Source organism: Saccopteryx bilineata, chromosome 5 (genome assembly GCF_036850765.1).
Source record: "Saccopteryx bilineata isolate mSacBil1 chromosome 5, mSacBil1_pri_phased_curated, whole genome shotgun sequence".
NCBI lineage: Eukaryota > Metazoa > Chordata > Mammalia > Chiroptera > Emballonuridae > Saccopteryx > Saccopteryx bilineata.
This window is the reverse complement of record NC_089494.1, coordinates 239,089,098-239,113,673: the sequence shown is the minus strand read 5'-3', so window position 1 is coordinate 239,113,673 and position 24,576 is coordinate 239,089,098. Positions and strand designations below refer to the sequence as shown.

At 45.1% G+C, this 24,576-nt stretch overlaps 1 protein-coding gene across 3 annotated transcripts in view; it reads left to right on the top strand.

Moving 5' to 3' along the window:
• Window positions 1-24,576, top strand: part of C5H4orf19 (chromosome 5 C4orf19 homolog) — a 99,009-nt gene that overhangs the window by 70,135 nt on the left and 4,298 nt on the right. For all 3 annotated transcript variants that reach the window (XM_066280241.1, XM_066280242.1, XM_066280243.1), the window contains exon 2: window positions 9,897-9,946. In XM_066280241.1, coding sequence (XP_066136338.1) covers window positions 9,897-9,946 — 50 coding nt within the window. The remainder of the gene's footprint in view (window positions 1-9,896; window positions 9,947-24,576) is intronic.

Genomic DNA, 24,576 nt, shown 5'->3' with positions numbered 1-24,576 from the left:
GTACTTCCGGTCAGAAGAACGGAGAACATGGGAAGGCAAGGAAAACCCAAGTCATCACACCTGTTACAGGGATGGCATGTCTGCAGTCGGCAACGTGGACTTGGAACTTGGAAGGTGCAAGGAGGGTGACTTGACCAAAATTGGAAAGTTCCAAAAATGTTAAGCTATCAAGAGGGGTGGTTAGTTAACTGGCAGAGGTCATTCTTGGAATAAGTTGCAGTCGTTTAGATCTGTCATTACAGACACTTCGTACTGTCATGGAAAAGGCTAGAGACATGCTCAGTGTGGAAAAGCAGGATGTGAAGTTGTTTATATATTGTGTGGGATTGTAAGTAGGTGGACACGAACTAAAATCCTGGGGGGAAAAATGTAACACCTAACACAAGGTTAGGTTGCTATGGTTATGGCTAACCTCTTTTCCCCCCCTTTTCCAAATCTTGTGTGCTTACATGTTTATGTGTATTATATGTATTTTTATGTATATGTATTATATATAAGTATGTATACACACAAAGATAATATACATACTATCTTTATTGAAAAAAAAAGTTTTACTTTAAGCATTGGGAAAAGATTGGATATATTTGTGAGCAGAGCAGAAGCAAAAGAGACAAGGGTTTTTTATTTTTAAAAAAAGGCTTAGAATTTGGCGTGTGCTAAGGATTAGACTTGAAAACCCGTCCTCGGACAAGTGAATTTTACACTCTATACTGCCGATATCTGTGCTGCACTGAAGTAACAGGGATCTTTTTTCTCTGCAGAGCTTCTAGATATAAATCACGGTTTTGTTTTCCTTGGTTTAAATGACATTCCCCTTTGATCATTCCTTCACAAGGAAAAGATATTTCCTTGTGCGAAGTAGTGGTTAACTTCTCATAACCTCAGACAACAAAGGGGCCCCTGTGTGCGAGGCAGGAATTCCTCTCGGAACACAGGGAAGGCCCCCAGCTGAACCGTATCCAAGGAAGATGTTGCGAAGCTTGCAAAGCTTGTTCAGAGAAAGGAGCCCGGCTGGAGAGCAATTCTTTCTATTCAGAGATTGGCCCAGCCTGGGGTGGGGGTGGGGGAAACCCATAAAAGAAACCCGAAAACAAGCCTGAAAGCGTTTACAAATTACAAGGGAAAGTTAATTCCCGCAACCAGCGTGGGTGCCAGCTCAGGCTTATCGCACTGAGAACTTAACTCCGCTTGGAAGGAAACCTTGTTTTTCTTCTCATAGAAGTGGTGGCAGAGATGGACTGTCCAGTGAACGGTAGAAACTCGGAGTAAAAGCCTTTCTGAGGATAAGTCAGAGGCGGGCTTCGTTTCCCCTTGGCTTCTACTCTTAGCCCACGCGTGAGTCCAGCATGTTGCCACCAGTTATTACTGTGAGCTAGGAATCTCATCAAGCATTCACGGCCTCTCCCCGCCTGACCCCAGGCCACCCCTGTGGGGGCGTGTCTCACCTTGTTTTCCTTTTTTACCACCCAGAACCCTCCCTCCCACCACCTGCCTGGCACCTCTCAGCTCCCCTGATACATTGGAAGAGTTCATACACCTGCTAGTGGGTCTGACATCTCCTAGACCCTCTGGCAAGTGACAGAGCCCTTTCCCACTTCTTCCCTTTCCCTCTTTGAACAGAAACCCCCCCTTCCTGTGATAGGTCCTTAAGTCCTTGGTCAGTGATAGCTGCTTTAAGTAAACAGAGAAGTGATGAGAAGAAATGAGAGGTGAGGAGAGTGGGCTCTCACCACTGAGGGCCCCTCTTCGCCAGCCTAGGTCTTGAACGCTGGAGATGAGGAACCATGAGAAGAATGGCAGCTGTCACTTTGTGCTTCTGCCCCCTGCTCATCCTGATTCAAGCACTATCTGTACACTACACATCTGAAAAAACCCCCACAATACCCAGAGAGATGGAGAGATTTGCGCAGGGTCGCACAGCCAGTCCGTAGTGGAGCGAACACCCAAACTCAGGCATTTCTGAGTTCTCCAGGACTCTCCCCGCTTCCCAGGGGGCCGACGTGCTTGCCCAGAGCCTCACGGGCCCCTGGCCAGCAACAGCGTTCGCCCCCAACATCTGCTGGTGACGGAACAGCGTCAGGCGATGTAAGAAGTCCCCCTCCTAGTTCCAGGGGTGGCTCCACTTGGAAACTAAATCTCTAGCAGAGTAAAAATTCCATTCCTTGTACAGATAACTTAGCTGGTTAAATATCAAGCTCTGTGTAAGGCTCTATTTACTAATAGACCCATGGCATGCGGTTCCCTCAGGGCTTTAATGTACTGGAATATGCCAGTAAAAAAAAGCCACCATTTACGAGCTGCTGTTGAGTGGGGGCTGGGTGAAAAAGGTGAAGGGATGAAAGAGCACAATTTGGCAGTCAGAAAATAGTTATATAAAGTACAGCATAGGGAATCTAGTCAATAATATTGTAGTAACTGTGCATGGTGCCACGTGGATTCTTGAAATACCTGGGGGGACCGTTTTGTAAAGTATGTGATTGTCTAACCGCTGTGCTATACACCTGAAACTAATACAAAATACCAGTAATATCAAATGTAAACTATAATTGAAAAATAAAATTAAAAACATTAAAAAAAGAAAAGAACCTCTAGACCAGCACCATCCAATACAACTTTTGTGCAGTCAGGAAAATGTCCTGAATCTATACTATCCCGTACGGTAGCCACTAGCCGCATGTGGCTTTGGGCATTTGCAATCGAGCTGGCTGGTGTAATGAAGGAACTGAACTTTTAACATGTTTAGTTTTAAATAATTTAAATTTATATAACCGCTTGTGACTGTTTGGCTAGTAGTTAACATACGGGACTGTGCAGCCCTAGGCTATTCTGAAAGGTTGATTGCTGGTACCCACATTTTCATAATACTTTGCCTGTAAGCTCAATTATATCACTGGCTCATTGCTATTTGTTTCTGTTTTGCCTACCTCCCTCGGCTGTAGGCTTTATATGTCTTACTCATCCTGTTATGATCACTTATGAGCACATGGCCTGGCCCACAGCACTAGGAATTAAATAATTAATGTAGGTTAAATAAATGGATGTGAGTCAGCATTTTCAAAAGCATTATTGTTTTTGCTTTCTTTTTTTTTTTTCTCATAGCTTCTTTTTTTAACTTTTAATTTTACCTATTTATTTTAGATTTTATTTATTCATTTTAGAGAGAGGGGAGAAAGAGAGAGACAGGGAGAGAGAGAAGGGAGGAGGAGCAGAAAGCATCAACTCCCATATGTGCCTTGACCGAGCCAGCCCAGGGTTTCGAACCGGCGACCTCAGTGTTCCAGGTCTATGCTTTACCCACTGCGCCAGCACGGGTCAGGCCTATTGTTTTTGCTTTCTGTCATCTAGTTTACCTTTCTCAGAACTTTGCTCTTCTGACTAGATTGATCTTCAAATGAATCAATCACTTCACATTGATCACTTGTAAGCACATTTCTCATTTCTTTCTTCAAAGGAAATCACTTTTTAGCTGATTGTTTTGGTTATTTGCCTCTAAATATTATTTCTCTGAATGACGGCTTCTATTACCACCTCTTGATTGGATTTTCAGTCTTAGGCATCATCTTCTTCTACAGAAGCTGATTCAGTTTCTATCCCCTGCCCCACCACACACAAGGAATGTCCCCCTTCCTTACTGAACACCCACTTCCAGTATTTTTTTTTTCAATTATAAGAGCAAGTTTATTTAGAAAGTGACAGAAGTGGTACAAGTAAGCCAGCCAGGCTACATGGGCTCAGGAAACAAGTTATAGAAGCAAAAGAAGGACCCTGGAGCTCAGGAGAGGGAAGGCAAAGGTAATGCACCTGGAGGGGGGGGGTGCCTCCAGTTTCAGGTAGATGAATGTCTGTATTTATTATAACGTGTACATGCTACTCACAGGTAAAACAGGTAGAGAATTATGTTTCTGTTCTTACAGAGCTTTTTCTGTGGCGGTCACGAATAGCTTTTTTTTTCTTCATTTGTTCAGTATTCTGCATACTTACCACTGATTTGACCCCCCAATTCTTTCCCTGTCATATAAATGTTTCTCTTCAAGACACTTCAGTTATTCTACCAGTTTCATCTCTTTAAAAATAAACTTTGAAGGCCCTGGCCAGTTGCTCAGTGGATAGAGCATCAGCCTGGTGTATATGGACATCCTGAGTTCGATCCCCAGTCAGGGTACACATGAGAAGCAACAATCTGCTTCTCTCCCCCCTTCTCCCTCTTCTCTCCCTCTTCCCCTTCTCTCCCTCTTCCCCTCCTGCAGCCAGTAGCTCTATTGGTTTGAGCTTCTGTCCTGGGCACTGAGGATAGTTCAGTTTGTCCAAGCACATCAGCCTCAGGTGCTAAAAATAGCTCAGTTGATTCAAGCATCGGGATCCCAGTCAGGGGCCCATGTGCAGTGTCTTACTCTCTCTCCTCCTCTCACTTAAAATAAGAAAAAGGAAGAAAAAAACCCTTAGAAACTACAAAAATAATAATAATAAACCCCCAAGAAAGAACCGTCCGGAGTCTTCTTACCTTCTCCAGTCTGCACGAGTTTTCCTTTCACTGTGCACACTGCTGGCATTCTGAGATCTCTGGTCACAGTCATCTTGGGACACTGGTATATCTCTTGTGGTTCATGCTCAATTTCCTGTAGTCTCTGCTGTCCTTTTCTGGTTGTTACTTCTTCCAGGAGCCTCCTTCCCATAAGGGGAAGGTATAGGGATGGTAAATGTTTTATATCTGAAAATAGCTTTAACCTACCCTCTCCCTTAATTGGTAGTTTGGCCAGGTTTAGATTTTGTGTGTGAGTGTGTTTCTTTAAGAAGTTCAAGACCATTCTGATTCCCAGCTCTTTGTATGTGATCTGGGTTTTTGTATTTTTTTTAAATTGAGTGAATCTTTTTTTTATTATTAAAAAAATGTAATTAATCTTATTGGGGTGATACTAGTTGACATCAGGTTTTGGTTTTGTTTTGTTTTTTCTGGAAGCTTGTAAGATCTCCACTTTTCTCCAGAGGTAACAAGGGGCCCCTTTTTTCATTTGTTCAGTATTTTGTATACTCACAACTGAAATGTCTCAATGATGTATCTTGGCATTGAGTCCATTTTTATACGTTTTATCACTTGGTGAGGGCTTTTGTCTAAAAACATATCCTCCCATTTTGTGGAATTTTCTCAAATTATTTTATTGAGAAAGTTCTTCCCATCTTTTGTTTGTTCTCTCTTTATAGAATTCCTATTATACGGATATTGGACCTCCTGGGTGGTCCTGCAATGTTTTATCTTTTTTGATTTTCTACATTTTTATTCCCTTTGTTACTTTATGTGAGATTTCCTCACCTTTTTCTTCTAGATTCTCTATTTAAATATTCATTTTTGCTGTCTTGTTTTGTTTTGTTTAATTTTTTTTTATTTATTGACTTCAGCAGGAGAGGGGGGGGAGAGAGAGAGAGAGAGAGGGAGAGAGAGAGGGAGGGAGAGAGGGAGGGAGAGAGAGGGAGGGAGGGAGAGAGAGAGAGAGAGAGAGAGAGGGAGGGAGGGAGGGAGAGAGAGACAGGAACATCAACCTGTTCCTGTACGTGCCCTGACTAGAGATTGAACCAGCAACCTCTATGCTTTGGACAGTGCTCTAAACAATTGAGCTATCCAGCCAGAGCTTTGCTGTCTTGTTTTAATTTCCAAGACATTTATTGTTGTTGTTCTCTAATTTAATAGCCTTTGGTTCTTTTTGGATGCAAGTGACATGGTGAAGATGATTATTGTCAATTGCTTTGCTTTTGTATTTTTTTCCTCCCTACTTTTTGTTTCAAGAGTTCTGTTGTTGTTCTTGTTTATAGGTTGGTTGGTTTCCATCTCTGTCCTGTGAGAGTCTTTACTCAGGTGTCTGGAGGACAGTGAGAGGGAGGTTGCCAGCATTCCCAGATTGAAGGGGGCCAGGGTTGGGAGGGCGAGCTAGGGTCTCGGCATTTCATAGTCACACATGCACTTCATCACCTGGCTTGGGGCTCGGAGCCCTCGCCCTCTGCTCTGTGTTGTCTACTGTGATCCTGGCCCAGAACCCCTGTTTTACTCTTTCTAGACACCGTACTTACATCCTTCTGTTGGGACGAAGAGTGGAAACCGCTCTAAAGCTGGAGTCCCGAAAGGGATTTAGGAATCTAATTGCTTCTTAAACACCTTCCAAATGATCCTGATTTTAGTCCTCCCCTCTTCACCCCTACCTTCGTAATGCCTTTAAGAATTCTGTGGTCTATATTGAGCTAGTTCTTGATTATCTACACAGCTGACTTACCAGGTCAGTTACTTCACATTCATGGACTTTCGGTTTTACCCCCTCTTCTGCTCTCTCTGTAAGTTTATGCCCCTCTATTCTTCTCATGGAAGGTGGCTGGATACGTGTGTTCCGTCTGCCACCTTCCTCTTGTCATCTCCGCATCGACCACGTCAGCTCAGTAGGCTAACTGGAATTCGGGACCTTGCAAACACTGCACGTGGTTCTCCTTCCAGCTTCCCTGTTCACGGGACCTCCGTTCTTCCTGTCGGTCAGCCTCCCAGAATAAGAATAACTCTAATCGTTCCTTCTTTTGTCACACAGATTCCTGCTTTCATGGATTTCTGGCATTTCTCTCCTTAAAATTCAGTGCATATTAGCAGAAATCCTACTTTGTGTTCCTTTCTGAAGAGACAAAAATGATGAGAGGCAATCATGGGAATCAAGGAAGCTTTAGTGTAGTGGCAGGGGGGAAAAAAATAAGAGGTGATGATGACGATGACGATAATGAAGACGATGATAAAGGGAAACATCATGGCTGACCCTGTTGAGATTGCCATTTGTGCCAACCTCTGTGCTTGATACGCTACTGTGTGCTTGCGCTTAATCCTAACTACTCTCTGAAAAAGGTACTATTATAATGTCATTTTATGCATAAGGAAACAGGCAGTGAGGCAACAACATTTTTCCATGACATTATAGATAATAAATCTATAAACCAATGTGCTAAGAGAAACCAGGGATAGTAGAAAGTAACGTTTGACTTGAAAAATCAATGAAAGCTTGAAAAAAATAGATTTCCAAATTTGCTTTTTCCTCTGGATTCGCTTTGAATCCACCACACAGCCAGCCCTTTTCATCTTTCACTTAATTCAAAGTACTTACCCTCGCAAGTCTCTCCATACCTAACCCTTTCCATCTGCCCAGTTCACTACAGTGCTAGCTGCTGAGGCTTGCTGATGTATTGCCACCGTTCTGTTATTCCCTGCTCAAGAACTTCCTCCCTTTGCCAGTCATGTCATGTTTGGTCTGGGCCTATTTTTAAGACCCTCAGTAACCGGCCCACATGTGCCATATCCATCCCCCAAATCCACAAAATGAGTCCCTCCATTCTCTTTTGTCCACCTCATATTCTTTCTTACCCCTTTGCTTTTACTAAAACTGTTCTCTTTGCCTAACTAATTTTTACCCATCTCTTATGGCCCCATTTCTTCACCCTCTTTCCTGGCAGTCCAGCCTCATTAGAACTGCTTTTTCTCCCAAACTCCCATGATGCTTAGCACTGAATAGCTGTACTAGTCATTGGGTCCTCAATGTGTACAACCCCGTGTAATGTTAAACTAGCTTGACCAACAAATCAGTCATGGCCCTAAGGCACCAGCAAAGCAAGTGTACCAAGAATACTTCCTTTGGAAAGCATTTATTATCTCAAAAAGTCAGCCTAAGAAAAAAATGGAATTTCTTTGAAGTGCCTTTTTTTTTCTGGTTTTTGTTTTTGTTTTGATACATGATCTTTCTCATGCTTAGAGCTTATACAATTCTTACTATATCTCTGGATATTATAAGGGTTTTCATCTTAGAAGGTTCTTGGGTAAATAGACCATGTCTTAAAACTTTTTGTATAATTGCACTCAAGGTAGGAATTCATTTAATATAGGATATTTTTAGTAAAACTTATGCATAATATATTTCTTAAATAAAAACTATAGTATAGGATTAAAATACCATGTTTCATTGCATATTAGATATCATCCATTATAACATGTACCATCATCTTATGCACACACACAAAAAAGAAAACAGTGCTGCAGATTTAACCAAGATGTGCCAGTGATTGTAAGACACATTCCAATTTTAATGATGTTACAAGGTAAATGAAGACATGCACATCTTGGATTTGACAAAATATGTACACAGTTATTTTATAGTATTATACATTGGTATTAAGCATTTAAAATGGTCAATGATATTAAGTCAGATTTTTAAAAGACATGAAATGTACCAACTGAAAGTAGTCACTGTGTGAAGAAGTACAACGTGTAGATACACATGATGAAGCCATGACCCTCCCGTGCTAAGAGCTTACAGTCTAGTGGAGGGAATGTGATACAAGTGAAGTACTGTCATCTAAGGCAGAAAGTGAGCAGAACCATCCAAGAGGTCCAAAGATCTGACAGAAATTAAAAGAATGGAATAATTACCTTTAGTTGGGATTTTTTTTTTTTAAATCTTCATAAAGGAACTGGTGTGTAAAATAAGTTTTTTATTTTATTTTTATTTGTAAAATTTACTTATTGATTGATTGAGTTATAGAGAGGGGAAGAGATAGAGAGAGAGAGAGAAACATTGATTTGTTGTTTCACATATTCCTACTGTCATTGGTTAATTCTTGTATTTGCCCTGACTGGGGATCAAACTCACAACCTCAGCATGTCGGGATGATGCTCTAATCAACTGAGCTATCTGCCTAGGGGTGAAATAAGTTTTGAAGGATCAGTAGAATTTTACAAAATCAATGGGCATGGTGGCAAGCCAGTGAGGGGTGGGGGGATAATATGTGCAAAGGCATAGAAACAGAAAAGTGTAGACATGTTTAGAAAATAGTGAAAAATCTACAACGACTGGAAGTAGGAACGGCTCAGGGAGTTTCAGAGATAATCTTGGAAGCCCATTGGTGCCATATTGTGAAAGACATTGAATACTTAGCTGAGTTCACTAAAGACTTGGTAGGCAACACAGAATTACTTAAGGTTTCTTAACAAGGGAGTAGCTTGTAGGATAACAGCATTTTTCAAATAATTTGTGTATATAGATAGTGAATTATATATATACATATACAGTACACATATATATGTATATACACATATGTGTGTGTAATATTATTTTTAGAGAGAGAGAGGAGAGAGAGAGAGACAGAAAAGCAAAGGGGTAAGGGGGGAGTAGGAAAGCATCAACTCATAGTTCTCATAAGTGCCTTGACCCGGCAAGCCTGGGGTTTCAAACTGACAACCTCTGCATTCCAGGTCAATGCTTTATCCACTGCACCACCACAGTTCAGGCATAGATAGTGAATTCTAATAATCTCAGAGAAGTTGGGGAAAACTTAAATGTTTGCTTTATTTTCCAATTCAATACATTATTTTCATCATAAGCAAAGCTATTTTCTAAATTATGTATTTCATTGAAATATCGTACATGAAACTTTGATATGTCTCCAAGAAGCAAATGCCTTGAACGTCTTTCTGCTTATGAAACCTTACACATCAGAGAAGAGATGTATTGCCAAGTAATGTTTGTCAACAGTAATAAAGAGCAATTGCTTTTGGCTATTGAACAATTGCAGCATGCCCAGCATGTCATAAACAGCTTACATGTTGTGCCATTGAAATCTCACTGCAATCTTATTTTATAGAGGAAACACTGGAATTTGGGTAAATTGTTAATTGGATGATGCATGTCAGAAACTGGGCTGCAAACCAAGGTGAATTGCAAAGAGCTGTCTGCCTGGGCTGCCTGTTCCAGGCTGGGACTCCATTCCCCATATTGCTGCCTAGAGCCTCTCAGGAAACGCTCTCCACGGTCACTTTATTGGTGCAACTTGGCTGTGACATAGAGGCAACTTGCAGGTGTGAATTTTCAACTTTTTTGTTGTTACAGGGAGAGAAGTTAAACTTCTGGAGGAACCAAGTGGACAATCTCCGCAACAGGTAAGCGATTTTCTTTTCTTTTTTTAATGCTGTGGGGAAAAGTCTGTACTTTCTACTTTCTGTTAAATTTTCTATTATGTGGTCTTTTACTACAGTTTTTATTACCTAAAACATTAGAGTCCGTAGATAGAGTAATCCCGAAGGCCTGTTTTTCTCTGGGGCATTAAAGTTTGAGTAGAGCTCTATTTCCGTTTTGCTTCTGTTGTTTGGGGATACAATTCTAAAACACATGGGATGAGGCATGACCCAAGTGAATCTTCACCCTGAAAGATTCTCAGTTACTCTGTCTCCCCAGGCAACTTGGGGTTTCTCCAATAACGACCATCCCTCCCAAATAGTCATTCTCAAAGTATGGTCCCAGGACCAACATCATCAGCTTTGCCTAGAAATTCGTTGGAAATGCAGGTTCTTGGACCCCACCCCACACCTGCTCAGTCAGATAGATATCTGGGGGTGATGCCAGCCCTCCAGAATATCCCTGTACACTCTCAAGTCTAGCTACCAGGCCCTAGGATTACAGACTTTCTTATATTTCTCTCTGGGTCTTCTTCCCAACTCCTGACCCTTTCCATCTTTCACCTGACGTGGGATGTGGTCTGTTGTATATCTTACTCCAGTAGAACCAGCCTCTTCTCCCTACGCTGATCCTGAAAGTAGTGTGTGCAGTGTTCTTGCTCCCCTTTGCAAATTCTAGCTGGCCAAGCTTTCTCCTTGGTTCAGAAGCGTATCTGCCTTTGAGGTTTATGTCATCTACCTATTCTGTCTTTTCCCGTCCTTGTTGCTATCATCTGGGAACTTTCCAGCTATTCTAGATCATTCAATACCATCGGCTCAAAGCTTTCTTGACTCAACTGCACTTTTGTTATCATCGCTTACATTCCATTTTCATTCCCTTCCATAACTACATCCTGAGCCACATCATTAACCATGAACTTTAATATACCAGTGTTGAAACACCATCTTTTGGATGTCCAAAATTCTCATACTCAAGAATGCCGGTCACTGGCTTTTTTTATTTAAGCATCATTAGGACCTCTAGCCCCCAAGACACTCCCTTCTCCCTTTGCCAGACTCTTGGCAGACTGCCGTCCTATCTCCTGTAGACCCCGGCCCATTGCTTCAGACACCCTAGCAGCATCCCATGGTCTTCTACCTCAACCTGGGACCACTGTGATAACCCGCACTGATGGTCCTTTACCCAGATTTCTGGGCACCTCTGGGAGTGGAAGACGTTGCAAGAACTACACGTCCTGGCATCAGCCAGCTTCCCGGTCGCTGTGGGGAGCCAGCCCTTGGCACTGCTCAGCGGGCTCTCAGTGGTGGCTCTTCTCCAGCACACATCGCTCCAAACCCTTGACACTTTGAGCCTTGTCTCCTGGCCCCTATGGCGGACAGCCTTGCCTATCTATCAATAAGGAACTCAAGCCTTACCCCCTGCGAGAACCCTATCCACGCTTGCCCCGCCCCTTTCCCTCTAGGCCCCAAGGAAGAAGGGAGTATCCCCACTTCCTTCTGAAGGTTCGTGGCTGATCATTTTTTTCCCCTAGTAACAAGTTATATTCCATGCAACACAAGCAAAACAAGCCATTTGATCAGAACAAGGTTTCAAAAATAGATGGACATGTTTGAAAAAATAAGAATCAAGGCGAGGAATTCATCTTCACAGGTGGTCTTGACTTGGTTTCCTATATTTTCCCTCACCCCCTCTGTTATCTTCAGTTTCTTTCAATTATCTCTTCTCTCCCCAGCATATAAAATATATTTAGCCCTCCCGCTCCGCAAAACCGGCCTGTAGTCCTGTATCCTCCTACATTACAGCTGCTCCCTGCTTCGTCCCCATTCTGCCCAAGCGCCCCGACACCCCCCTTCGTACGTCCTAGTCCCTCCACGGCCCGCTGCGCCCTGCCACCCACGCCCGTGCTGTCGTTGCTTCTTACCATTAACCTCCTAGTTACTAAAACCAACGCGCACTGTTCTGCCCTTTCCTTCCCTCCGAGGCACTGGGCACATTTTAGGGGCAGACTTCCTCATTTCTCACTCCCTCCTCCCTTCTTGATGAAATGCCTGACTTCCTTCCTCCTTCTCCGAACCCACTTCTCAGACCCCACCTAGCAAGAGCAGGCCTTTGGGGAGGGGCGGTCACCGGGGAGGCTCCGCGTTGCTGCAAAGGCAAGACAGGCCAGCAGCAGCACAGGAAATAACCTTCTGGGAGTTGCACTGAGCCCAGCGAGGTGAAAGGTAAGACGGGCGTGGCATAACCTCCCTCTCAGCCGGCAAAGGAAAGCTGTCACAGGCTTGGAAAGAACCATACATTGAAAAGAATTGACAAGAAACCTAAGTTTAAAGATCTAAGAGAAGGTTAGTGTGGCCAGGGGAGGAAAAGGGAGATGGTGCACTGAGGGTTGTGCGTGCTGCAGGAAGACTCCGTCCTTTATTGTATACGGTTCCTGTTTGTTCTAAGCGAGTCCTCCGCGCTGATTCTCAGTAGTCCCTGTAGTATATATTCTATCCAGTCACTGCCAACAATGAGTTAGTGAACAGTGAACCGTCGCTCCCAGGGGAACCGCGTGGTTAGGATCCTGCGAGCCTGTGGTCACCATATTTTCCCCAACCGATCAATTCCTAACTTTGTCTTATGTGTGTTTCTGTATAAAGGCACCTTACTTTATATATAGTTAATCCATCAACTCTGAACTCGGGGCTAACAGCTCTGTGACTCGCTCCTGAATGAGTTTTCTCTGTAAAGCACATTGTAGCCCTTCAGAACACTGGCCAGCACTTTGGTACTATGCTCGGGGGCCATTTTAAATAGCAATATTACCAACAAACAACATAAACATGAAAAAATATGGCACTAGATAGATCCCAGAAAAGCCACTTGCTCACAATAGGAGAGCTGAAACAAGAAGGGAGTGTGTCGTCCTCTTTGTGCTCAGCCAGAGCGTGTGCATCAGACAACTCAGAGTTATTTGCTGCTTTTTGCATGTCCATGGATGACCTCATAGGCATTGTGGTTATTGATTTGGGGTTACAAATAAATTTTAGCAAGTAGGTGAAGTCACAAATGCAGAATCCACATATGAAGAGGATCAATTGTACACGCAAAGTGTGTAGATGAACTCTTGGTATATAGGAAGCTGTATGTGAGTTCGATATTTTTATCATCTTTTTCATTATTATACATTGTTAAGTATTCTGAGGGCACTGGACACCTTTGAAAAATTTTAGGCAGGAGAAGTGATAGGATTCAGATCTGTGTCCTAAAAAGACCATGTGACTTCTGGGTGGAAAGCGTCGTAGAGGACAGGAGTGGATGCAGGTGACAGGAGGGTATTGCAGTAACCCAGGCAGGAAAGAGGCGATAATGCTTTATTTAAAACCGGGCAATGCCAGTGCCCATGGAAAGGGGGAGCCCCAGAGCAGGAGTGTACCGCTGCAGCACCCCTGCCCCCTGGCTGGCACTGCTCGCCCTGGAGTGTGCTCTGGCCCTCCAGCAGGACCAGCACCTGCTCACCTTTGCCCACGAGCCTTTCCTAATCCTCTCAGGGTTCCTCAGGCAACCCTAAGACATTTCGGTGTAACACTCCATTAGTCATCTCTTTGTGTATCTGTCTCCCTGGCTGGACTGGAAACTCTCTCCGTACCTCTGGAATCAAGTTCAGTACTTGGCCTATAAGATAGATGCTCAAGAAATATTTGTTGCACCAAGGGGTAAGGAGTCCTTTAACAGAGAGGCAATATCTCCAGCCTAAAAATTGTCGGCTGCTCTTACGCTCATGGTTCTCAGCTGTAAGAATATTCTTTCACCACTGGGTGCGAGTCACTTTTAGACACTGACTAAAAATGGGTGATGCTCTGATCAAATCCTCCCTGGAACCCCGTGGGAGTCAGGGCATGTCTCTAATTTTGGCAAGTACTCTTATGTAGGAGGTCAGAAAATTCTGGAAGGAACATGAAGCATTTAGGAAAACTTTGTGTCCTGGTAACTAGCAGGATGTCTTGCCTCCCCTCCAGTAGGTGCTTGGAGAACCTTACTTAGTCTTTTTAAGCGCAGAAACTATTTTTGCTATAGTTCAAGGAAACTTTGGGACCCTCATTCTGCACGCAGAGGGTCACCTACAAGTATGGGGCAACCTGGTTTTTCTTCTATATTATGCTTCCAGCCTTGAGTCCCCATTTCTAACATAAGGTGATTGGGTGTGGTGTTCTCTAAGACTCTTTGTTGTTTGTGCACTCTAGAATTCTGGGAATTACCCAGAACTGGTTCATTCCAAGCATCTAACTAAGAGCTATGCTTGGTTTTGAAGTTATCATTATATATAGTCTTATAAGGCTGTATTGTATAAACTTTTCTCCACACTGTCTCCTCCAAAATGTCCTTATCATTTCCAGAACTTAAGTTTTCCTAAATGCTTCATGTTCCTTCCAGAATTTTCTGACCTCCTACATAAGAGTACTTGCCAAAATTAGAGACACGCCGTGAATGGGAGACTTGCCCTGACTCCCATGGGGTTCCAGGGAGGATTTGATCAGAGCATCACCCATTTTTAGTCAGTGTCTAAAAGTGACTCGCACCCAGTGGTTAAAGAATATTCTTACAGCTGAGAACCATGAGCTAAGAGCAGCCACCAGTTTTTAGGAACTGCCACTTATCAAGCACACTTTGCCAGGCCTATGACAATTTAAACCATGTGATCTTCATAGGAACCTTGCACAATTCGATGCTATTCTCTTCTCCACTGAGGAGGGGTTTAGAAGATTGGAAAGGAGTCTAGATTTATCCAGAAGTTCCGCTGCACGTCAGACAAACTCATTTTGTGTAGAAAAGGGCAGAGAATTGGATGGATGTGACGGAGGGGCTGAAGGCCCTTCCCAGACCACCAGTGACATGCCCTGTGCCCTGCCCTGTGTCAGGCATGCAGCAAGCAGCCACGTGTGCGTTAGACAGTACCAGGCTTTGCAGAGTTCAGTAGTGTTGTATGCTATTTGGTAACTTAGCCAGAAAGCCTTGACTAGAATATTACTTGTGTTAGTTAAGGCATGGTCTAACCAGGAAGGGGAGCCCCTCCTTTCAGACAGAGGGAAGTTATATAGTCATTGAGTTATGCAGGTATCAGACGAGCAGGGAGACCAAATGAGATAGTGAGGCAACACAAAGATGGTCAAGGCAAGAGGACATCACCATCCCAGAGCAAGACACACAACCAGATGTTGGGGCAGCGGTTGGAACCAGGGTGAGGCACCATGGTCTCACTGGCACCAGAGCGGGTGGGGCTGTTGGAGGAGACACAGCCATCATTGTGATGAGCAGGATACTTTCCAAAGCAAAGAGAGCAAGAGGAAAAAATGATGCCCTCGTATCTCCCATCTTCTCATCTTCCGCTGGACCAACCCAGATCAAGGGCAACAGTGCCTCAGCAATATGGCCCCCTGAGAAACTGAGCGAGCGGGGATGGCAGGGGCAGACCCAAGCACAGACAAGCAGCGGACAGTGAGAGTCAGGTCGGTTCCAGCTGCTCCCCAACTAGGAAACATTTCAGCTGTTCAAACTAATCCTGTATTATTAGACACTTGGTTTGTTTTAACTCTTCCCTGTTACACTCCCCCCCCCCCCCAGAAAAGAATAAAAGACTGAACATAAATCACAGCGTGTTTGAAAGCAAATTCTGAAAAACAACATTTTTAGAAACTTGAGAGGATTGTAAAACTACCAGTTGGGGATGGAATTAGCAACAGTGACTACAGGTATTAGTCTGTGACCAGAATTATGTTCTGACCAAATGATCGTGTTGGCCAACTTGGTTTGGGTCATATCTTTTGTCACCAAGAGAGGCAGGTGTGATGGTAGCTACCTCACTGTCTGCCAATAACTCCCCAAGCCACAGGGATTCCCCACCACCACCACCACCACCACTTTTAAGTAAAGCTCACTCAGACCAACTGTCAGCACAACAAAGCAGAGAAAGCCTGGTCCACCCTGATTTCTCTACAGCAGTAAAACAGTGGTTCCCCAAGTGTGGTCCCAGATAACCACCCAGGAGCTTATTAGAAATGCCAGTTATTGGGTGCCACTGAGACCCAGCTGCATTCCTTATGTACCCTGTGCCTGCTACTCCGTGTCCACTAGGACCCCTGCCTTGCGACACGCACACCCCAGCCTTTATTCAACAGTGAATTGCATGTTGTCTGCTCCAGGTGGGACCCTACTCCCCAGGAATTCCAGTCCAGAAAAGAGGAACAGAGCTTCTCAAATTTCCCCCTAAAACAGTTCCCACCAAGGGTATAGATGGACTGGAGGGGTCTGGTGAGGTGTCTGGAGGGTTGACCACCAGCTAGCGACAGAACTTGGCAATTTCTGTAGGCCTTCTGTTTAATTCTAACAACTCGTGTAAATTTAGCCTTTTCAAACACAACTGTGAACTTATTTTAAATAAAAATAATGGGTTTCTTCTTCCAAAACATTCATATTGGGCCATTTTTATTTTGTGACTCATCTTTAGTTCCTGGTTCATGGCCACATACCCTCATCTGGAAGCTAGGGTCCCCAAACTAGCTCACACCCAGGGGAGGAGCTGGACCTTTGCACACGCCACAGGCTCCTCTCTCCCCCAGCCTCTCCCACGGAACTGTCCAGATATACAGGTGGGAGAGAGAAACCTATTGGGGGCTTGATGAGCAGGCATTGTGTCAAAGGAGGCCTCTCTAGAACCACAGGAGCCTTTGACTGCACCATGGTCAGGCTAGACCAGTGGTCAGCAAACTCATTAGTTAACAGAGCCAAATAGCAACAGTACAATGATTGACATTTCTTTTGAGAGCCAAATTTTTAAAACTATATAGGTAGGTACATTTCTTATCAAGGTAGCACCCACACGTGGTATTTTGTGGAAGAGCCACACTCAAGGGGCCAAAGAGCCGCATGTGGCTCGCGAGCTGTGGTTTGCCGACCAGGGGGGGGCTAGACCAGTGGTCCCCAACCTCTGGGCCACGGACCGGTACCTGTCCATGGGCCATTTGGTACCAGTCCACAGAGAAAGAATAAATAACTTACATTATTTCCGTTTTATTTATATTTAAGTCTGAACGATGTTTTATTTTTAAAAAATGACCAGATTCCTTCTGTTACATCTGTCTAAGACTCACTCTTGAGGCTTGTCTCGGTCACGTGATACATTTATCCGTCCCACCATAAAGGCCGGTCTGTGAAAATATTTTCTGACATTAAACCTGTCCGTGGCTACCGAGTAGACCTCATGCCCAGCGAGAGCTGGAGGAGCCTGGCTTATGGTGGTGCCACAGCCACCAGGACTTAAAGGTGACACTGTTGTCTGAAATATTTACCACATCACTCATTCCCTAACTCTGCTACATGGCAAAACAGCTACACTCTTTGTGCTGTAATTCTCCTGTTCCTGAGACCTTTCCCAGCCAAGTCCCTCTTGAAATTAGATTAAATAACCACTCTATACTGCCATCTGGTGATAAATAGATAAAACCACACCTATGAAATTCTGCCCAAATCAAGAATCCAGTTCCCTCTTGTGAAAGGTGCTGGATCACAAACTGCTTCTTACTCTGCAATTCAGTGGACTCAGAAAACAGTAGAACCCATAAAGACAGACTACATTAGTGTAATAGGAAAATTATATAATATACATAATTATATAAATGTTATATAATATTTGGTTATAGCATCAAGAAATATTAATAATCAAGACAATAGTAACAGTCTAATAATAACCAAGTTGTACCACTTTATAGCTTTTATACCCATTTATGTATCCATAAAATACTGGTTTCCACCTAAAAGGGTTATTGTAAAGTTGAAATGAACAAATAGCTGAAAGTTCCTAAAACAGCACGTGATGCACAGTAAACACTCAATGTTAACTGCTTATAATTATTAAGTTCTGGCAGTATGCCAACATTATAGTAAGTGTCTTACATATTCTCATCTCATTTAATTTTCAAAGTGATCCTGACAACTGTTATCAGTCCCATTTTTGCAGATTAGACCACTGATGCTCACAGAGGCTAAGAAATTTGCCATAGAATCCACAGAGCTAATAAGTGGTGAAGGTGGCATTGGGAGCCAAAATTCTAAATTGTACATTTAACCACTCTGCTGAAATCCCAGTGTGGTGTAATGAATCTTCCCAAATATTCATGTAAATCCCCCCCATCCCACATATCTACCACACACATGCCCGCTTGTGCGCGCGCGCGCGCACACACACACACACACACACACGCATGCACGCACGTGCGCGCGTGCTTGCTTTAAACTCTCAGGAAGCACCTGGAATGCCCTTCATGGGAACCGCAGGACCTAGCGCTGTCTGTGGTACATTCCAGAAGGTTCACTGGAAGGCTGTGGAGTCATTGAAAACGCCACATAACCACAGGGAGTGTTCATGAAGCATCCGTCTTAAGGACCACAGACTAAGTACTACATCAAAAAGAAAAAAAAATGCTATCAGTTCTAGAAATGAGGAAAGGGCCATATGAAATGTTTTTAAGATCCATCAACATGATTGTGATATACTAGTATAAGAACCACAGGAAGAAAAAAAAGGAGTGACATTATCACTGTTGTAAGAAAAGAAAAGAAAGACAAAGGAGTCTCTCTCCACATTGGCCACAGAAATCAAGGGTCCTGTGACCCTAAAGCAGCAAACCCAGGGCCCAGGACCGTTGGCCCCCCGGGCCCATGCAGCGGGAGCGCTTAGACGCGCAGTGCACGCAGCGCTCGGGCAGCGGCGCCCGCCCTGGGGGAGGCCATCGGGCAGCACTTTAAATGGTACCATTTGAGTGGCGCCCAGGGCAGCCTTTTACTGAGAAACACCGATTCCAGCCCTGACATTTCATCCTCAGAGACCGATTCCTTTTGCTCCCAGAGACATCATTTTGACGTGTTCCTTTTTTAAATGTATCTATATTGAAATATGCCCAGAGGGCCACGGGTCGCCCACTGCAGCCCAGCAGCCTGCAGACCAGACAAGGAGAGTCCGCAGACGCAGCTCCGCCTCTCAGGGCCCCCCTGATCTGAGCTCTGAACCCTCCCGGGGACACTGTGGTGACCCACACTCTCTCCCTCCTGTCTCAAGGCCCCGGGGTATGGGGCTGCAGTTCCTCCCAGCCAGTGGCGAGCACACGGCCACCAGGGAGCGGCAGGCCTGATGGGAGGCGAGGAGAACTGGGTCCCCGGGGCCGGGACACGGGAGGGGTTTTCTGTCAGTCGGGGTCACGGGTGGGGGCGAGTGTGGACTTGCGAACCAAACACCCCTCCACAGCGGTGCGCTGGGGCAGCTGGCAGACAGCTGAGCGGGCTCCCCCACCTGTGACAGCGTCCGGGCGGTGCCTGCCTGGGGCGCAGCTCAGGGTCAAGGAGGTGACTGTGCACCGAGCTGAGGAGCTCCCTCTGCTGGTTCACTGGGGAGTGCTAGATCCGGGGCCACCTCTGTTGTCGGGGACCCATTCTGCAGATGGAGAAGCTGAGGAATTGAACAGCGTCCCCACGCCTCCAGGGCCCGCGAGGAGCTGTTGCCCAGACCGGACTTCTTACACCCGGCACAGCCTGGCCGCCGCGTCCACCCATGCACCACGTGGCCTTGTCAGTTTATGGCACAACACTCCCTCAGATTATTGGGACTGGCATTTCGACAGCTGTTTCTCCCAACATATTCCACAAAATACAAGTTTCATTGGTTGTTAATAGTCGCTAATGGAAAAAAGAAAAAATTTCGTAGTCAAATAATTTTGGAAAGTACTGTGTTAAACAAAGAGAAACGGTTACTTTTCATAACTGTGAGTGTGTTCATCTTGACTCTGCCGTTCCGATCCTGTTTGACCAGGGAGCCCTTTCTGTTTGGGGAGGGGATCCACAACACAACTGTGCAAGCAAATATCCCCTCACACCCGGTTCTGGGCGGGCTAACACCTTGAACTCAGCGCAGCGGCTTGGAGCGGGCATAAAAGGCACTGTTTGATGATGCTGGTAATGAAGGTCTGCATAGAGTCTTCAAGTTTTCCACAATCCAATGAAGCTCGGCCTCTTGAGGAGAAAAGAAAACACGCCAGAAGAATTTGTCCCGGGTCGTTGCCAAAGCCTGCCCAGAAAGGGTGACGTGGCTCTGCTGAGGAATGAGATGGGCAGTCAGGATCCACCTTCTTGTCCTTTTGCAGCGGTGAATTCAGTACCACCTGCTGGGTGGGCAGGCCGTCTGGACACTCCTTTGCAAAGCCACGGTAGTTCTTTCCATTCACCCCTCTAGAGTCTGGGACTTCAGTAGCCAGAAGCAACTCACTAAATATTTGTCGACTTCACCTGCTGACCAGGTTATGCAAAATCCTGACTGTTTGCTATAAACATGGGCAAGGGTGGTTTTTCTAAAACGGAGATGCAATTTAAATGTTTAATTTGATTTTGTTTCTCTTCCAAGCACTTCATCTTCGAAAAACTCAAACCACTTCCCAGCAGCTGCTTTAAAAGCTCATTGAACAGAACCCCTGAAGCAGAACATTCTTGACCTTGGAACTGCACACGAGAGGTTTTGCTGTTTCCCAAGTGGGGAGGGAGGAACCAGAGCCCCTCCCATCTCTCTCAGCCCTTGCACTCGGCCTTTTATTTTGGACCACGGGATGGATGGTGTGAGATTTGATCGTGGACAGCGGTAGACCCTCTATGGGAATAATAACTTCCCCAATCTCACATGTGTCACTCATTCATCGGCACCTATCCCTCAGTCATTCTTTCATTTGAATAACAGTATGAGGTGCTCCCTGTGAGCTGCCCACGGGCTGGGCTAGGCATGGCCTGTGAGGAATGTGTGTTTGGTAGGGCAGGCAGACAGCTGACCAGCACCATAGCACTAGAGGGTAGTCCCTCTTTAAGATGCAGCAGCCCAAGGACAGCAACTATACTTGTGCCTTCAGAGTTCTGGCCTTCGGACCGCCTATTGAGCACAGGTCTTCAGGAAAGACTCAGAATGACAGCTAAATTCAGAAAGGTCAGTGGGATTTTGATAAGTTTCTACAGGCTTTTTTTTTTTTTTAATTTTATTTATTCATTTTTAGAGAGGAGAAAGACAGAGAGGGAGAAGGGGGGAGGAGCTGGAAGCATCAACTCCCATATGTGCCTTGACCAGGCAAGCCCAGGGTTTTGAACCAGCGACCTCAGCATTTCCAGGTCGAGGCTTTATCCACTACGCCACCACAGGTCAGGCTCTACAGGCTTTTTTTTAGAAAGTGAGAGGAGCGGTGGGTGGAGAGGAGCGGGAAACATCAACTCGTAATAGTTGCTTCTTGTATGTGCCGTGACCGAGCAAGCCCGGGGTTTCGATCCGGTGACCTCAGCATGCTGTCCAGTTGGGCTGTTAGATCTCATCCAGATGGATGCTTTATCCCCTGTGCCACCATAGGTCAGGGCCTTTTGATTTTGACATTATTTTAGACTTATAGAAAAGTCGCAAGAAAAACACAAAAAACCTCTAGATGCCTTAAATTTGAGTATGTGTCTTTTAAAAATAACATTAATTAATATTTCATAGCCTAGTCAAGTGTAATGGAAATCACCATTATAAGTCTGGGAAAGAAAGCGTATATATCTAAAAGCTGAATAATTTCAAGCAGGCTGACAGGGTTTTGTTATTACTTTTTCATTTGAAATGTTTTAGCTACTGTCTTAGTTCTGTTTGAGTTTTATTTTTAACTGTAGTGTTTATGGTTTATATAAAATTTTATCATAAAGTGATTTAAATAAAAAATAATCCCCATGTACCCTCTATTCTCTTTCCCTTTCATTACACACACACACACACACACACACACACACTTTTTTTTTTTTTCCTGAATCATTTAGAACAAGGACATTTTCTTACATAGCCCCCAGGACAATGATTAAAATCAGAAAATGAGTCTTGATTTAATAGTATTACCTGACTCCAAAGGCTGCCCTTTCCCACTGGGAGGAGCCTTTCCCTCTGTTCCCCTGACTTCCTGATGAATATTCAGTCAGTTTCTCTGCCTGGTGAGCAAACCCCAGGCTCTCCCTCGTCTTGGCCCTTCTTCCAAGCTCCACCCTTCTCCCCCTTATGAAACAGGATTTTCCAACAAGGAGATTGACTGGTAACCAACAGGACATTACCAGGTCCATCTTCAAACGCAGAACTGTTTTAACTTCAACACCAAACACAGGACAGAGTCAACCCCCAACACAGGACTCGGGAGCGGGCAGGCGCCAGCCGAGAGGGACACACCACCCTAATGGTATTTGCTTTTCCCCTGTGTAAACGAGCTGATGGTGGCGAAGGATTTGCCCTTTGCTTCTCTGTTGCTTTTTTTTATACTCCAAAGAGAAAGCACATTTTGACTATGCTCAGTAACACAGGGCACCTGCACCTGATTTTTCTCACCTTTAAGCTAGCTGTCGTCAAAGTGAGGGGGGCAGAGGAAGCAGATGGGTTTCCCCTTTTAAGCTCAGTCTTACTCCCATTTCCATGGACCACGCAGGACAAAGAGTACTTCTTTTCTGCACCCAGATATGGGAGAACGCCACCTTAAAAGCAAGATGGAGGCCCTGGCCGGCTGGCTCAGCGGTAGAGCGTCAGCCTGGTGTGCGGGAGACCAGGGTTCGATTCCCGGCCAGGGCACACAGGAGAGGCGCCCATTTGCTTCTCTACCCCCCTCCCCTCCTTCCTCTCTGTCTCTCTCTTCCCCTCCCACAGCCAAGGCTCCATTGGAGCAGAGATGGCCCGGGCGCTGGGGATGGCTCCTTGGCCTCTGCCCCAGGCGCTAGAGTGGCTCTGGTCACAGCAGAGCGACGCCCCGGAGGGGCAGAGCATCGCCCCCTGGTGGGCAGAGCTTCGCCCCTGGTGGGCGTGCCGGGTGGATCCCCGTCAGGCGCATGCGGGAGTCTGTCTGACTGTCTCTCCCCGTTTCCAGCTTCAGAAAGAAAAAAAAAAGCAAGATGGAGATGGGGGAGTGAGATGAAAAAGAAATAAACTGAATTTGATATTAGAAATCATCATATAAGGAAGAATAATTATAGCTGTGGCAGGTGGGCATTGGCTGTACATACATCAGTCCCCACCCTTTTCATCAGCCGCCGCACAACCTTGGACACTAGAGCCCAGAGCCGGTCTCATTGAGAGAAGGAATGTCGCTGGGGAAGGAGACCACCGGGTGAGGTGAGCGAGGGTAGAACCTCTGAGCAGGCAGAGGCTGTGTCCACCGAGCTCGCTTGGAACCCCCCTACGGTGTGCCCTACAGGGAAGCAGTGGGTGAAGAAGCCAAAACTGGAAACTTGATCCTGAAAGGGGACAGATGTCAAAACATCCTTCACAGTGACATGGCTTTGAAGAAAAATACAGATCCTGTGGTTTTCCTGGGGGAGCCGCGAGGGGACTCTACAAGCCACAGATAATGTGTAAATTCCATAAGGATACAGGGCGTGGTGGCTGCCCAGTCAGGCTTAGAGCTCAGCAGTCATTGCATCTCGGTGTGTGTTGCTCCTGTGGCCACAGCCATGGCAGCAGAGGGTGGGGACAGGCCCAGCCTGGCCAGGGCTCCCCAACGTTGACCTTAGTCAGCCTCTGTGCCGCTGGGACCACCGGGTGTCACTCAAGACATGCCTCTCTTTCTTCCGTCCTTGTTTTCAGAAGAAAACCTTCCCCATGTACAACTCTTGAACTCACCATCCTAAAGTTGGCCTACCTGATATTTTTCAAGGGTTAATATTTTACGATTGCTTCAATGACATTATTATCACCCACAGTCTGCCCTCTCTCAAACACTTAAAAGCCTTTTTATCTTTTTCTTTGATTTTTTTTGACCCCCTATCCTCCTGGCTAATTATTTTTAATAAGTCCGAGATAAACAAGGTACTGCAAACATGGAAGGGGCAGGATTTTAGAGCAGGGTGTGGAGGGGAAGAGGGGCACATGGTAGTTTTTATTCTGTTTATCCAGATGACGTATGAATTATTGGCAGAAAGTGGACATAAATGGGAAGCAGCGGCTGGAAACAGAATCCTGGGCTTTGGAAATGGGGTAATTTAACTGTGGGTGCTTTGAAGAAGGGAGAGGTTGTACGTACGTTGCTGGCTCAGCCCCCGGTGATTTCTGTCTGTGAGTCTTGTGTTGCACTTGGGAGTGTGTCTTTCAGTTGGTGCCACAGTTGGTAGAAATACAGTGGTACCTTGAGATACGAATTTAATTCGTTCTGTAACCCAGCTCGTAAGTCAGTCAACTCGTATATCAAACTGCCGATACTGGACCTGTGCGCCAATATACCAACTAGTAGCAGCTTCCCGAATCATGACTCGTATCTCGGAATTTCACTCGGATCTCGAACAAAAATATGGACTGAGTCGCAGCTCATATCTTAAAAAATTTGTATGTTGGCCTGACCTGTGGTGGCGCAGTGGATAAAGCATCGACCTGGAAATGCTAAGGTCGCCAGTTCAAAACCCTGGGCTTGCCTGGTCAAGGCACATATGGGAGTTGATGCTTCCAGCTCCTCCCCCCTTCTCTCTCTGTCTCTTTCTCCTCTCTCTCTCCCTCTCTGTCTCTCTCTCTTCCTTTCTCTCTCCTCTCTAAAATGAATAAATAAAATAAAATAAAAAATTTAAA